Source organism: Gigantopelta aegis, chromosome 2 (assembly GCF_016097555.1).
Source record: "Gigantopelta aegis isolate Gae_Host chromosome 2, Gae_host_genome, whole genome shotgun sequence".
In the NCBI taxonomy this organism is placed as follows: Eukaryota; Metazoa; Mollusca; class Gastropoda; order Neomphalida; family Peltospiridae; genus Gigantopelta; species Gigantopelta aegis.
The window spans coordinates 5,852,974-5,871,067 of NC_054700.1; the positions used below are offsets into that span (position 1 = coordinate 5,852,974).

The 18,094-nt window shown below is 38.2% G+C and overlaps 1 protein-coding gene across 1 annotated transcript in view; it reads left to right on the forward strand.

The window, feature by feature from the left end:
- Positions 1–18,094, forward strand: part of LOC121380435 (synaptotagmin-11-like) — a 33,971-nt gene that overhangs the window by 4,706 nt on the left and 11,171 nt on the right. Inside the window, exon 2 of the mRNA XM_041509252.1 lies at positions 3,203–3,999. Within this exon, the coding sequence (XP_041365186.1) occupies positions 3,203–3,999 (797 nt within the window). The remainder of the gene's footprint in view (positions 1–3,202; positions 4,000–18,094) is intronic.

Here is an 18,094-nt window from a genome sequence, read left to right on the forward strand (position 1 = left end):
GAAATGGGAAGACAACTGTCATCTGTGGCCTCCTGGCTATATGGCAACGATATGTAGACCTAATACCTCGAGGGATGGGACGTAGGCCAGTGGCAAAGCGTTCGACTGGTGCGCGGTCTGCCTAGGATCGATCCCCGTCGGTGGGCCCATTGGGCTATTTCTCGTCCCAGACAGTGCACCACGACTGATATATCAAAGGCCATGGAATGTGTTATCTCTGTAAGATGGTGTATATAACACATTCATTGCAACTAATGGAAAAAATGTACCGGAATTAATCTCTTAGACCAGATGTCAGAATTACCAAATGTTTGACATCCAATAGTCGATGATTAATAAATCAATGTTCTCTGGTGGTGATTAAAGAAAACAAACTTTAACGCCAAATACCTCGACTGATCAAAGACGTGCATGTTAATTCGTCCCAAATGTCGAATAATCTTTCAAACGAATCGGGATGGCTCTCTGTGAAACGTGATGATGCAAAATAAATTCTTGATTTGCCAATTCGCCGGAGATGCGCCCAAAGCCAAAGCTTTCCCTTCACCGCGGGAACCGTGTATAGTGAACTGCGGCGAATGGGTAAATATTCTTAAAGGCTCTGACACCGTAAATGAATTGCGAGAGATGGGCTATCGAATTCATTCAATCACTATATTAGGAAATGCTTCCATGACAACCAGTGACGTATCAATTGGAATTTGATGGTGGAGGACGATCGATCACAAAAGTGTCAAGCCAAGTATTGATATATTGTGAACCTTGCGACGCTAGCTGTTATGTGTTTTAGAGCAAACCAAACGATAAATGTCAAAGAAGAGAAATATGGTCTTGATTATTAAACCAAGCGATAAAACGAAGATGCGAATTATATAGAACAAATTTTGAAAACGATTTTTCATTCGAGAATTGTTTATACATACGCACTAATATGCGTGCAAATAAATGCTATGAAAAGGAGAAAGATCTTCCGGCTGAATATATGATATTTGTTTTAACTTACAGTACCCCACGATTTCTTTAACAAATTAACTGCTTCAAACACACAACTAACCCACTATAACACCAAATAAACAGCAAACAGACCGTCACAACAGCAAACAGCAGATATATACACATACACACACACACACACACACACACACACACACACACACACACACACAGAGAGAGAGAGAGGGGGGGGGAGGGAGAGAGACAGAGACAGAGACAGACAGAGACAGAGACAGACACACACACACAGAGAGAGAGAGAGAGAGAGAGAGAGAGAGAGAGAGAGAGAGAGAGAGAGAGAGAGAGAGAGAGAGAGAGAGAGAGAGAGAGAGAGATAAGTAATTTTTAAAAGCCTGTCATTTCTTTTTCTTCTTTTGACAGAATTATGCAACTACTTATGTTATGGTTTTCAAATAAAGAAACATCATTCCAACATTTATTGCAGTGTGAAATCCAATATCATCTTATGTTTATTTTTATGCCTTCTGATATATAACTACAATGTATATTACTGACTGTTTTTATTATTATTTTATTATTATTGTTTTGGGGTTTTTTTTAGTTTAAAGCAAACTGGTTCAGAACTGAATGTCTGTTTGTTATGTATTGTGTGTGTATTTTTTGTTTGGTGGGAATGCGAGTGGGTTTTTGTTGTTGTCTTTTTAGTTTTGTTTTATATTTCGTTTCTTTTGTTTCTGTGTAGTTTAATGTGTTTTTGTTTATATTTTATTCACATTCTCAATATCGTTTTACAATTTTGCCAGATCACATAATCACAGACAGGTCTACTCATCTTACGCAGAACAACATATAGATCAGTTTGCATTTATGTCTGACAGGGTTCGTTCTGACTGTGAAAATAGATTTTGACATTAAATTATTCATATTTATTATTATTACAATATGTCGTGGTTTTATATATGCATGCATACGAATGTAGTTTGTGTGGATACTATTTTGTCAAAATTACAATAATGTGTTTTACCTCTATTTTCGGGAAGTCCAAGAAGAAAATTTAATAGAAAGAAGTTATTTCAGTGGCTACTTTTATCTAGCCTTGCAATCTTTCATGCACATGTATGGACTGAAATTGTATACAATAGAAAAATATATGCAAAAATATGTTTCAGCGGATTACTGACAGTAGCGGCAGTTTAGACTAGTGATCACTTTGATATAAAAAAAGAAAGAAATTTGAATGAAAAATCATCTGGATTATTGTGTACTGGAACCATCTTAAGTTGTATTCTAAACCTGTATTCTAACCGTACGTGAGCGACGCGAGCGATGTGAGCGATTATTTTAGAAATCATTGACTTCAATCGCCGTATCCTAACCGCACGCGAACGGCGCGACAGATAATTATGTTGTGTCGCACGCGTTCGGTTAGGATGCAGCAATTGGAAGCAATGATTTCTAAAATAACAGCTCACGTCTGCGTCCGGTGAGGATACAGCTTCAGGCTGGTGTTTTAACAACAAGTATATGGGCGCAACTTTTGTTTTACCAACATAATAATATCTCTAAATGGGAAAATGAGTTTGGTTTAGAATATGACTATAACTGATGGCGAAAAATAAATAGTCTTGTTTTCAAAAGATCTTCTTTCGTTCTTCAAAATAATCTGCATGTGTTTTAGTCAAGAAAGTAAATTTTCCGAAAGAGGTTTTACTAGATAACAGTGGCCATTTATCAAATAATGGACATTAAGCTTGATTAATCTACAAACCTTAACACATTTGGATAAAGTTACAACAGAGTAAACCAAGAGTTTGTGACGTTAAAACGGGTTAATAACCTTAAGAAATAGACTATAGAGCTCGTCACCATAAACGTTACTTCTCAGAGGTACGTGCATTTTTTTAAAATATGAAAAATGTGTTTTGTGGTATTAGAAACACCAGGGCTGCGTTCAGCCAGACCGAGCAGAAAAACGTCCGCTAGACTGGTTTATGCGCTTCACGTTAAACCAAATAGCCACGCCGGGAACCAATCAAATAGTTCGCGAACGTTAGCGAAACGTTCGCTGGCTGAAGTTAGGGCTGAATGACCAGAAACACGTCGGATCAACGGAAATGGGATAATCTAAACAATGCCTGATTTCAATTATCAAAATTGGCTGTAATAGTGAAATATTTCCCGTAGTGTTTAAAAACTAGGGTCTGTCACTTTAATGGGTTTTTTAATCAAGTGTTTATTTGTTTTTTAGTATCTGGCGCGACCATTGCCGGCATCTGTGTGGGATGTATCGTGTTCCTCATCTCGATCACGGCCGTCGCGTACAAGTGCTACAGACGCCGCGTAATGCGCAATGCGCAAAACAGACTCTCTTCCGCCATCAAGAAAGGCCTGCAGGAGAGCAACTCTGGCAGCATGAAGAAGAGCACCCCGGTCCGTAGCAGCAAGATCATGAAATCTAAAGGCACGAGCCCCATAACGCCGCCCGACGGCGAATCGAAACTCCTCCACAAAATGCCCTCCCCCGGCTTCACCCAGACGGGGATTGACCCCAGCGCCATCAAGTCAGAAGTGTACGTTGAGAATGAGAAGGATGGGGCAACCCCGGAGAAAGAAGAGGTGATGCGTGGAGAGCCGCTCGACGAGAGACCCGTCAAACTCGGATTCGTCAACTTCTCCGTCGACTACGACCCGAACAAGACGGCGCTGCTCGTAACCATCTCGAACGCCACCGAGCTGCCGCCACGCGACCCGACGCTCGGCGGCTGCGACCCGTACATCAAGCTGCAGCTGCTGCCTGAGAAGAAACACAAGTGTAAGACGAGGGTGCTGCGCAAGACGCTCAACCCGGTGTACGACGAGACGTTCACGTTTTTCGGCATCAACGCCAACCAGCTTCAGGGCATCACGCTCCACTTCGTCGTGCTCAGCTTCGACCGGTTCTCGCGAGACGAGATAATCGGCGAGATCATCCATCCGCTTGCCGGGAGTGAGGTCGGCCAGAAGGAAGTGACGTTCACGCGAGAGATTTCGGCTAGACATCTGAAGGTAAAAAAAAAAAAATAATAATAAAAAAAAATGTTTTGTAGTGGTGGTGGTGGTGGTGGTGGTCGTAGTAGTAGTAGTAATGGTGGTGGTAGTAGTAGTAGTAGTGGTGGTGGAGGTGGTGATGGTGATGGTGATGATGGTAGTAGTACTAGTGTTAGTAGTAGTAGTCGTCGTAGTAGTAGTAGTGGTAGTGGTGGTGGTGGTTGTGGTGGTAGCAGTAGTAGTAGCAGCAGTAGTCACAGCGTCGTCAACTAAATATTTTAAAGCAGTATCTTGTCTGAACTATATCTGTTCTAATGTTTTATTAAATTTAGTATTTGGACCAGTGGTAGTGCCATGACATAGGTATGCCGAGACACACGGTTTGCTTGGCCAGGGACCAATATCTAGATATGGGTGTCGTCATTTGTATGACCGACACTAAGGTTGAATCAGTGAATTCTTAACAATAATAAAGTGAAAGTAACTTCTTCAACGAAATAACAGGCAGTCATAAATAATGTACAATTGTATAAACCTCAGAAACTTCATATTACACAGTCCTTAAAATGATGCACAATTCTGTAGTTTTACAGAAATAATAGGCAGTCCTTAACGGAAGCCAAATCCTGTAAACTATAAAAATAACAGTCATAAAGTTATGCAACCCCCCCCCCCAAAAAAAAACAAAAAAAACAAAAAAACAAACAACAACAACAACAACAACAAAACAAAACAAAAAAACAACAACAAACACAAAAAACCCACAAAAACCCACACATACACCAAAAACAAACTGTAGCTGTAAAGAAATAACAGCTCTTGAATGATGCAAAATAGTGTACAATGAAAAAAATAGCAGCCAGTCTTTAAATGTAGAACAGTTCTGTAAATTTGTTATAGCACTCAGTTCTTAAATGCTATAAAACGAAATATCAGCCAGTCTTTAAATGTAGAACAGTTCTGTAAATTTGTTATAGTACTCAGTTCTTAAATGCTATAAAACGAAATAGCAGCCAGTCTTTAAATGTAGAACAGTTCTGTAAATTTGTTATAGCACTCAGTTCTTAAATGCTATAAAACGAAATATCAGCCAGTCTTTAAATGTAGAACAGTTCTGTAAATTTGTTAGTTCTTAAATGCTGTAAAACGCACTCTTTAAATGTAGAACAGTTCTGTAGTTCTTAAATGCTATAAAACGAAATATCAGCCAGTCTTTAAATGTAGAACAGTTCTGTAAATTTGTTATAGCACTCAGTTCTTAAATGCTATAAAACGAAATATCAGCCAGTCTTTAAATGTAGAACAGTTCTGTAAATTTGTTATAGCACTCAGTTCTTAAATGCTATAAAACGAAATAGCAGCCAGTCTTTAAATGTAGAACAGTTCTGTAAATTTGTTATAGCACTCAGTTCTTAAATGCTATAAAACGAAATAGCAGCCAGTCTTTAAATGTAGAACAGTTCTGTACATTTGTTACAGCACTCAGTTCTTAAATGCTATAAAACGAAATAGCAGCCAGTCTTTAAATGTAGAACAGTTCTGTAAATTTGTTATAGCACTCAGTTCTTAAATGCTATAAAACGAAATATCAGCCAGTCTTTAAATGTAGAACAGTTCTGTAAATTTGTTACAGCACTCAGTTCTTAAATGCTATAAAACGAAATAGCAGCCAGTCTTTAAATGTAGAACAGTTCTGTAAATTTGTTACAGCACTCAGTTCTTAAATGCTATAAAACGAAATAGCAGCCAGTCTTTAAATGTAGAACAGTTCTGTAAATTTGTTACAGCACTCACTTCTTAAATGCTATAAAACGAAATAGCAGTCAGTCAGTAAATGTCAATCTGCAGAAATGCAGACAGTCCTTAAAAATAAATTTAAGAGAAAATGTAATAGAACGTATCTGCCACATCGCAGTCACGGCGCACGAGAATTGGGGGGTTACTCAGCGCCATTTACACTTTGACGCGAAATCGATTTCACCACTACAAGCCTTAATCTCCCTAGCAAATTTAGCGCTGTGTTGTGATTTAAATCAACCTCCAAGAATATCGATTTATTACTTCGTCAATAGCTGTTTCGTGTAATTGTTTACGGACAACACAAGACCCAGTTAGTTAATAACCCAGTCAAAACATCGCCGAGATGCGCGCGCATCACATCAAAAGGAAGTAAGCACTTTTGATCTGACAGTGTTTTGGTGTTATAGGTTATATGTAGTTCCAAAATTAACACATGAAAAAGTCCACGATACGTAATCGCTATACGAGTTTTTGGAGGTAACGGGAACAACGCATGTACACAAGGACGAGGGAGTAGTGCATCATTCATCCATCCATCCATTCATCAGTCCTTCCATCCATCTATCTTTTAATCAATTCATCCTTCTATCTATCCATCCAACCATCATTCCTTCCATAAATCAATCAATCCTTCAATCTATCCATGTAACCATCCATCCATCCACATGTTCATAGTACAGTTATGACTTTTTGATATCAAGGCAGTTCTAAATACGACCACTGGTAAGTGATGTGTTTTAACCCTTATCATTCATAAAAGTAAATTATATTGTAGCTATTATTTGTATTTTATCAGTTTCCCCATAAACAAACTGCCTGTAAAATAACAATACAGAATCATCCCCACACGCTCACACATAACACCGAACGACCCACCCACCCCCACATGCTCCCAAACACACATACACGAACACATATAAACTATTAATTAATCATTTTAGGAACAGCTATGTGATAGTTCTTCCCTTCTTTTCGTATCATCTCTTCTGTTTGTAAATATGAGTTGACATCACTTGAATTCTACGTCATCACAGTGCACAGACAAATGTCATCGCGGTACCAATATCAATGCCCACGCTTTTCAATCCACGCGGGTCAGTTATTGATCTGTTTTTGTTTCGCACTCGCCTGATATGTCAGTTATTGACCTGTGTTTGTTTCACTCTTGTCAGATGTCTCCTGGGAGTTTAACTCAAGTCTTGTCATTGTTCACACCGTATTATTTTGATAATGCTTGACAAACGCCTAATTATCTACCGACCATCGCTGTTTTATTCCGATGTCAAGCCGACATATTGGTTGGATACTGATATAATATGTCGACAGAATTCGACTTTAGAGTACGAGGAGTCGTGGTGCTTGTGATCGCCTGATGGGCGGTCGGTCGAGGATCGATACCCGTCAGTGAGACCTTTGGGATATGCTGTGTTCCAGCCAGTGCTTCACAACTGGTGTAACAGAATCGTGCTATGTATTATCCTGTCTGTGTGATGATGCATATAAAACACCCCCTTCTTGCTAATCGGAAAGAGTATTTCCTAGAGTGGTTGAAGAGGGTTTCCTCTCTAATTATTTCTGTGGTCTTTAACGATATGTCCGACGTCCTATAACCGTAATTAAAATGTGTTGATGTTTTTTCCTTAGTGCATATAGTTGAATAATATTACTAACGGTGATATATCATAGTTACAGTTGCCATATTTCGCTAATTTTTTACATTTATTTGTTATGAATAACTACAAATGAATTTATCATATGTATAATCCTTACATAAATAACCCAGAATATCATATTAATATGTGCTTCCACACTCCGTGTCACGTTCAGTACGAATAGATTCCGGTCTTATCACAAAACATCGTCTGAAATCGGCGAATCCACACACACACACACACACACACACACACACACACACACACACACACACACTGGCAAGTTGATTGAATAGGGTCGTCTCAGACACAGATGAGCTGCATAGATACAGCGAACTTGTCGGCAGCATCCACGTGGCATAACGTTATGAAGTGTTCGGCATAACTGAACGCGCCCAATTCCGCAAAAGATTTTCCAGTAATACATTTTTCTACTTATAAATTAAATTATATAGTTGTAATTTGTATAAATAAAGAATAATACATGAGTGGTCATTAGATACCATTTATCTCACAAGTCGTTTTAATCTAACGAGCGAGAGGTTTGATACGTTTTTAAACAACGAGTTGTGAGATAAATGGTATGTAACGGACACGAATGTATAATTCTACTCTTACATATCCTCAAAAACCAAGTTTTAAGCAAATTTTAACATCTATTTCGACTAAAAGACATTTACAATCCTTTGCACTTGTAGCTAATTTACGCGTCACAGACACATGATTGTCAGGTTAACTATACGCCACAGTGTAATCGATTTCCATCGTGTTGTTTTTCATTGGATATATGGCATTCGGTGACCTGATCATCACCTAGGAGCAGCCAGTCGTATGTCTTAAAACTGTTAACACACGAACATGTGTAAACAAGTATGTGTTATTATAAATAACACATGGTGTTCTCACTAACGGGCGTGTAAGAATACGTTTTGAAAGGAAAAGTTTATAAATAATTTTGGTGGGAATCCGCCATTGTGCAACTTTTAGATAGCATCTTGAAATGTCGTTGGTACTTTTAATATTTGTTCCCGAAAAAGAATTTAGAAAAAAAGAAATGACTGAATAAGAAAAACAGCAAAGGAAAAAATTATAATATGGATTTGACCTTCATGCTTGTGTGCACGTTTACAAAATGAAGAAAGATAAATTCACTTTTCTCTTATTTTCTTTCTTTGTTCACTAATACACTTTGTACAATGTAAATTCCAACTATTAAATTACATCGTAATGATAGGAAATGTAGTTAAGCCGAAATCGCTAGTAAGGTATAAATTGAAATTGATCTTGTGATTTGCGAAATAATTTCATTTGTCTATTTCGGAACACGTGAGTAAATATTGGACACGTGTCGATGATGGACTGACGTAACGGAGTCAATCTTGAACCTGTCACTCAAATCTCTGAACGTCTTAAGGCGCCGCCACACGATACGAGTGTCCGTACGAGAATTGTCGCTTGTGACAAGACAAATATTACGATTCCATCGGTTGCTATGCAATCGGCTATTCTCGTGCGAGCCTCGAGGCAATCGTGTCGTGTGACCTCGCCTTTAGTATCACAATGATAGAAAGTTAAAGTTTGTTTTGTTTAACGCAACCACTAGAGCACATTGATTTATTAATCATCGGCTATTGGGTGTCAAACATTTGGTAACTTTGACAAAGTCTTAGAGAGGAAACCCCTACATGTTTTCTTTAGGAGCAAGGGATCTTTTATATGCACTATCCCACAGACAGGATAGAACATACAACATCCATTGATATACAATGCTTTGGCTGGATTGAGAACTAACCCAAGAGCCAACCAACTGGGATCGACACAAAGATAAGAAAAGATAATTAACAATACATTTTTAACTCTTTAGGAAGTCTTTAATATACCAACAGGGGCGGGATGTAGCCCAGTGGTAAAACATGCCTGATGCGCGGTAGGTCTAGGATCGATCCCCGTCGGTGGGCCCATTGGGCTATTTCTTGTTCCAGCCAGTGTACCACGACTGGTATATTAAAGGCCGTGGTATTCGCTACCCTGCCTGTGGGATAGTGCATATAAAAGATCCCTTGCTACTAATGGAAAAATATATCGACTTTTCTCTCTAAGACTATATGTCAAAATTACCAAATGTTTGACATCCAACAACCGATGATTAATAAATCAATGCGTTCTAGTGGTGTCGTTTAACAAAACAAACTTTACTATACCAGCAGTTTCTTGCTTGTATTAATTTCAGTTTATCCATGTTGTCAATTCTGGTATAATGTTTGCAGGATTATCACCACCCATTCCAAAGCAAAATTAATTAATTAATTAACTATTAACAAAAAACCCCACAAAAAAGCATGTGCATATGTTTCATTTACATTCATTTAAGTTAAAAACCCGAAAAGTGGTCTCAACCCACTTTTGTGTTTCAGCCATATTTTATTCCATTGAGTTTTTTCTCAGCGTTTTGTTTCATAAGTCTAATATAATTATTTGAAAATTGACCGAGTATTTGTTTTTTGCGGATCAGATCTCTTATAGGAAAGGAAGACCGGTGAGGATGAATAGGAGAAACCATAACCATATGTTTATGCCTTCTGGCTTCGCTGTTTTCTTCTTTGGGTTTCTTTAAAGTATACTCCCCCACACAGCCATACTGACATTTCTGGCCAGTCTTTAGTAAATTAATCTTATCTGGGTGTGGAACATTGCATTGTTAGATCTTCATGAAGATACCCAACTGAAAAACATTATTAACAAAGGCTATTTGATCAATAGTATGATTTATTAATAGTGTTTAGGTTTGTTTTAGAAAACATCTCTCATGGGAAGGGACAGTCGCCACAGACGTCGTTTTCAAACATGCATGGCTACTACGTCTGATGGATGTATTTGAAAGCAAATAAATAAATAAAGTTTTTTTGTTTGTTTAACAACACACTAAAGCAAATTGATTAATTAATCATCGGCTATTGGATGCCAAACATTTGGTAATTCAGACACGTAGTTAGCAGAGGAAACCCGCTACATTTTCCCTAAAGCAGCGAGGGATCTCTTATATGCACTTTCCTACAGACAGGAAACCACAGCTGTGGTTCACTGGTTGGAACAAGAAAAAACTCAATCAGTTGAATAGATCCATCGAGGTGGTTCGATCCTGCGACGCAAGCATCTCAAGCAAGCGGTCAGCTAAATCAAATAAAGATACTGGAAAAGATTCCTTTCTGCATTGTGTCGTATCCTATTGCAAGCATTTCTGACGGGAAACGGGTTTAGGGGATCTAACTCAGCCGGTAGAGGGCGCCTATCAGGTGGTTGAGACATAGGATCGAACCTTCTCATCGGATCCATTAGGTTTTTCCGCCGACAAAACCAGACCCCACAACTGGTATACCAAAGGCCTTTGTATGCGCTATGTTGTTTGTGGGCAAATGCATGTAAAAGATATCTTTCTGCTAATAAAAACAAAATATGTCGCTAGTTTCCTCTAGAGACTTGTGTGTCAGAATTATCTAATTTTTGACACCCGCTGATGAATTAATCAATGTGATCTACACAAAACAAAGTTTTACATTTAACTTTTTCTGACGGGAAGCTAGGTTAATATTTTGAAAAATGCACTGCTTGCCGTCAGTGAACAGAAAATAACGAAGAGCAGAATAAAATGTCCTGGTGTATTGATCAGTGTTATGAATAGTTATTACCGTATAAGTCTGTTTCGAAGCGACTACGTGGGAAGAATAATGGACAGGACAGAATAATATTGCTTTAATGCTGCCTGGGTATTACTGTCGATGTATATTACTGTCGATGTATATTACTGTAGATGTATATTACTACAGATGTATATTACTCTAGATGTATATTACTCTAGATGTATATTACTACAGATGTATATTACTACAGATGTATATTACTACAGATGTATATTAATCTAGATGTATATTACTACAGATGTATATTACTACAGATGTATATTACTCTAGATGTATATTACTACAGATGTATATTACTCTAGATGTATATTACTCTAGATGTATATTACTGTAGATTTATATTACTACAGATGTATATTACTACAGATGTATATTACTACAGATGTATATTAATCTAGATGTATATTACTACAGATGTATATTACTACAGATGTATATTACTCTAGATGTATATTACTCCAGATGTATATTACTGTAGATGTATATTACTCTAGATGTATATTACTGTAGATTTATATTACTACAGATGTATATTACTTTAGATGTATATTACTCTAGATGTATATTACTACAGATGTATATTACTCTAGATGTATATTACTCTAGATGTATATTACTCTAGATGTATATTACACTAGATGTATATTACTCTAGTTTAATGTAAACATGTTGCGAATTAGCTCAGTCGGTAGAGACATCATTTGGATTGGGAATACTTGTTTTAGTATATTCTAAACTACGGTTATTAAATAAGTTTAAAAAAAAGTTGTTTTGTTTAACGACACCATTAGAGCAAATTGATTTATTAATCATCGGCTATTGGATGTCAACATTTGATAATTATGACATAATATTAGAGAGAAAACTTGCTACATGTTTTTTTTAGTAGCAAGGGATCTTTTATACGCACCATCTCACAGACAGGATAGCACATATCACGACCTTTGATATACCAGTCGTGGTGCACTGGCTGGAACGAGAAATAGCCCAATGGGCCCACCGACGGGGTATTAAATAAGAGTCTCTAATGTTTGATTCTTTCTCCACATAGCCTGCTTATACCGAAAAGAAAGCAGCAAAACATGTTTATATGCACTAAGCCATAGACAGAACAGTAAATTCCACGGCTTTTGAAATAGCAGCCGTGAAGCACTAAAAGGAATGGGGGGGGGGGGGGTCATGGCGGTCTGTCCATCGACAGTGATTGATCCTACGATCTATCGCTTTTCATACAAGCACTTTATATACCACTGAGTTAATCACGCCCCTAGCGAAATTATCTAATATCAAGCGCTGTTGTAGGGGAGGGTGCTGGGAATGCGCACCCCACCTCAAATTCTTCTTATAGTAGATGGAGACGTATTATTTGCGTAGGCTATGTGTTTTACACACACACACACACACACACACACACACACACATATACACACATACACACATACACACACACACATACACACACACACACACATATACACACACACACACACATATACACACACAATATTATATACATGTAGGCCTATATATACATAAACAAAATTTATATTGGCATGTTGTTGAATACTATAGGTACTCTTGTTGAAAGCTGCACTCCTCCATACAAAAATCCTGTACCCACCCCTGAACACAGTACAAAATAGCCTGCATTAAACATAAACAGTTAAAAGCTTATGGTTTTTGCTTCCTATTATTTCTTCTAAAAGCCTATTGCCGTTGCTGAGAACGAAATATGAAGTATTTGAGTAGTGGGGAAAACTCTGATCAAGCCATATGTTTAATCCTTAATGATTTATATTACGGCAACCTATTTCTGTCCTTTGCAATTCAAACAAATCGATTTTCGGCACAAACAACATTAGGTGATCTTTCTTCGAAATCTAGTTGCCTTGACAACAGGTTTGTGACCGCATAACATCGCGTATAAGCCGTAAGAATGTATAATGGCAGCTAAAGGTGGTGTAATAATGTATAAATGACATGATGCTATTTTATGTTCTAATATAAGCAGATTCAAGTTCTTGTAACAAAATACCTACCATCTCCATATTTTAAAATATAAATATAGCTGGTTATGTTAATTAAGTCCTATTGAATATTTTTTCACCCGATAGTGAACATTATTCATTATTTATATCATACGGCAATAAAAACACGTATGCTATCGATTTAAATACATATAAAAGGCTGCTCTTGGTTGATGATTCCGCCGACACAGTCATACCAACCAACGAAATAAGCAGGATCGAAATTGATTGCTCTGTCACGTATAACTGAACTTTTTGGTACCTCTTTAGCTAGCGCCGAATACCATACACCCCGCGTGCCCTGTAGCCGTTTGTATAACATATTTTATGAGACAAATTAATGTATTTACTTCCAGCGTTTTAACATACATTCGGTTGAGTGCTCGCTTGAAGTGATTGCGTCGCAGGATCAAACTACGTCGGTGGATCCATTTAACTGACTGGCGTTTTTCTGGTTCCATCCAGTGCACCACAACTGGACAAAGGCCGTGGTATGTGCTTTCCTGTATGTGGGAAAGTGCATATAAAAGATCCCTTGCTGCATTAGGAAAAATACCTTTTATTTTTAGAACGACCATCAAAACTTCCTTCATCAAAATGCGCACTCATTTCCCTTTGGCTTAATCCTACGGGACATTCCAAATTACATAGCACCATGCCACCACACACCCCACACCAAAACACACACACACACACACACCCCACACACACACACCACACACACACACACACACACACCCCCGCCTGTTACCAACTACGGTTGGACTGCTGGTGCTCCCTTGCACCTGCCAGTGCAGGCGGTCCCTCCTTCACCCATCCCAACCCTTTTCTGTCCTGGACGGAGGAACCGGCTGAGGCCGGTATTTGTGCCCAGGACAGGCGTGCGCTACAATAGCTTGCTCTGAATGTGCACGTTAAACCCTTTTCCATTCCATTCCATTAGGAAAAATGTATTGGGTTTCCTCAGATGACTACGTGCCAGAATTACCAAATGTTTGACATCCAATAGCCAATAGCAAGCAAGGTAGTTGCCCTCCCCCCCCCCCCCCCTCCCTTCCCGGAAAAAAATCCGGAAACAATTATAGAAACTTAAAGAAAATTCTCTTCTTAACCGTTTAAGGAGTTTTAGACTATTAACTACTCAGTTGCCCCCCAAACAAAACATCCTAGCTACGGCCCTGCAGTTTGAATCGGATTAGTTTTTGTGTCTGTTAAAATTATCGATGTCTTGTGAGCATTTTAGCCCCATTTTGACGGTCTGTTTACCCAGTGAACTGTATCGTGAAAAACAGACACAGACAGAAACTTGCACCCCGACATCTACTGACAAGATACCGTAATTTATAGTGATTAATCCGTGTATCTGAACTGCTGGGCTATTTTCGCAATCACTCTGTGTCTACCACCCACCCCACTCTACCTCCCTCCCGCCCAGTCCATCAATTTCCTTCGGTGATTGAATGTTTCACGGTCGTTTGGTAAAGTTAATTTTCGTCCAGCGTCTTTGAAAATGCTAAGCGTAATGATGTAGAGCACCGGTGCAGAAGACTTCGCGCTCAGACTTTTTTTAAATAGGGGCTGGCGGGTGATCGATAGTTAAAGTAATCATGCAGATTGTTAAGAGTACATGGTTCATAATTTATTGTGTATGTTTTGCACCAGGCACGGATCCAGCTGTGTTGAGAAGAAGGAGTCTGCCCCCCCCCCCCCCCTCCCACCCATACCCTTGCTCACAACAAAAAAATAGTCCAGTTAAATGAATGTGCATTCACGCTGATACGCAAGTTGGACACTGAAGTACATCTAATTGTGTGTGTGTGTGTGTATATATATATATATATATATATATATATATATATATATATATATATATATATATATAATATATATATAATCATTAATTGGTTACTGTCTTAAGATATCAGCTTTATGCTGGAAAGGTTAGAATGGAGAATGCCGCGAATGAACAAAATAAACAACAACAAAAACATTTTATTTTACAACTTTTCACTTTTGTCTTCAAAACGGTTTTTAAAAATCAAAACCATCAACTGGAAATAAAAGAATAAGTTAGTTTGAACAATACAACATTAAATTGTCTTTGTTGATCATAACTAGTGTAAAAGTAATTCCGTCCAGAAAAAAGATATTGCCGAATTTACGAAGCCTATTTTTTAATACATGTGTTTAAGCATTGTAAATATATCTATATAGTTACCCGCTTGTAAGACATGAACAGACTTTGTAAATTAGGCTCATGTTTGGTCAATGACAAAAAATATACCCATTTATCTAGTCCTCATATTTGACCAATATACAGAAGGAAGGAAGGAAGGAAGGAAATTATTTATTTAACGACGCACTCAATACATTTTATTTACGGTTATATAGCGTCGGACATATGGTTAAGGATCAAACAGATATTGAGAAGAAACCCGTTGTCGCCACTTCATGGGCTAATCTTTTCGATTAGCAGTAAGGGATATTTTATATGCACCATCCAATAGACAGGATAGCACATACCACGGCCTTTGATGTACCAATCGTGGTGCACTGACTGCAGCAAGAAATAGCAATATACAAAGTGATAGGCTGACAGCAGGATAAATACAAATCCATGTACAGAAAATCACTAGCACCGACATACAGACAGACAACAGTGAGCCCCTTTGGGTCCAGTTTATTCCACTAACCAATGATCGCTGGCTTTACATCCGCTTTGTGAAAGTTTCAAAAAGTCGCCAATCAAATTATTTCTTTGTGGCGATCTTGTTGACGGTGTAGGCCTATAGGTTTCGCCAGTGGGAGAACCTCGTTCGGTACGAGCTACTCTCGGCCTACTAAAATCCAAACTCATACGTAGCTCCCTATCATTCACCTTTAGAACGACCATAAAAATTGCGCCAAACTTTCTTCATTAAAATGCGCACCATTTCTCTTTGGCTTAATCCTACGGGACATTCCAAATTACATAGCACCATACCACCTCCCGCCTGTTACCAACTACAGTTGGACTGCTGGTGCTCCCTTGTACCTGCCAGTGCAGGCGGTCCCTCCTTCACCTCCCCAACCTATTCCTGTCCTGGACGGAGGAACCGGCCGAGGCCAGTACTTGTGCCCAGGACAGGCGTGCGCTACAACGGCTTGCTCTGAATGTGCACGTTAACCTTTTTGGAATTGGAATTGGAGAACCTCGTTCTGAATGTCTGCACGGTGATGATGATTATGGCTGATGGTGACAGACGCCCTTCATATTTCATCCAATTCCATCATCGAGTCCACAGGGGTTTCCTACATTTCATCTTGCCAGTACTTAATGTGCCTTGGAAGATCAATTCTGACAAGAAATGAGCCAGGAAGATTTTGTTATTTACGTCTAGCGACTTGGAATGTTAGATGGTAAATGAAATATTTGAATTGTCAGAAACTGAAAAACAAACTGATTAAAATAAGATAAATAAATAAATAAACACAAGCCATATGTTTATATTTATATAGAATAGGAAAAAAATCTCGTACATTTTCGTCCTGACTTGTCACACACGGACATACATAATCGAAAGAAAGAAAGAAAGAAAAGTTTTATTTAACGACGCACCACTCAACACATTTTATTTACGGTTATATGGCGTCAGACATATGGTTAAGGACCACACAGAGTTTGAGAAGAAACCCGCTGTCGCCACCTTAATTGGCTATAAGCACGAAAATAAGTTGAAATGAATGCTATTTGCGACTGGCAGCCTCGGATTAACTAAAGTGCAGAGGTATTGTTCATTACAAGTCATATGCACTTAAAAAACATATTAAATGATTAACTAATGTGTTATCGCCAAATCTCGGAGAGAAAAAATAAATACCGGTAAGTGCATTTTTTCCCCCATTTAATTAAACCATTGAGAATTATCGGATTCGTTTTTAATCTCTTTCAAACTAAACAAATCGATTTCTAGCGCAAGGCAACACTAGACGATCTTTCTTAAATCTCTGGTTGCTATAACAACTAGTTGTGACGGAATGACATTATGGGCATTATCTCCGTGGTGTGTTTCTTAATGGCATCGCATTGCAATCTAATGCATCATGTATGTGTTGAAGAAGAATAATGGCTTGCTCTCTGCTCTGGTCGGGAGTCGTCTAAATGTTTTCCCCGACATATAATCACACTATTCTATGGGCAACCGGATGTTAGGAGGACAGAGCGCTTTATAAATGGTCCACCTCCATTTCTCCTCTCCGGATCCGACCAAAAAGTACAAACCACAACAAATTGTTTTTAAATGTGTCAAACTGGATATATCACATCCACTGTGCAGCCAGCTGTGTGTGTGGCAAATAAAATGAGTAATTTATTAAGCGTATCAAATCTCAAGCAGACAGACGGACGGACAGACAAATTGTTTATTAGTCTCACCTCAGTTAAAAGACCATAAAATCTAAAATAGCACTGAGCCACTCCATATGGAGATATGAGAGACTATAAAATATTAATAATCGACACAGACAAAATCTATAAATATTACGTTAACATGAAATAAAATGTATAAAAGATTTATCAAACTAATTCCATGTTGAGAGCCCACATAAAAAAATAAAACCGTGATGGTATAGCCATACAATCTGTTTATACTAGTATACAACACGTGGACATGGAGTCCACGCAATGCTGTTAGATCTACTGGTAGACTAGTAGTACTAATTTTAATCAGATTGCTTGTGAATTGATGTTTCTTCTCCCTTTTCAGCTATTTTTATTACGTATCCGATGTCCATTGTTAACAGTACATATTACTACCAATAATATATTTTTATGTTTGCTCCGCCGTGCCTGAATTCAGTAAACATCTTAAATTTAAAACAAGTGTCAGCGAACGCTCGCAATCCTGAACACTTACTATAAGTATGATTAACCAGGAAGAAGCAGTGCCTTGCTATG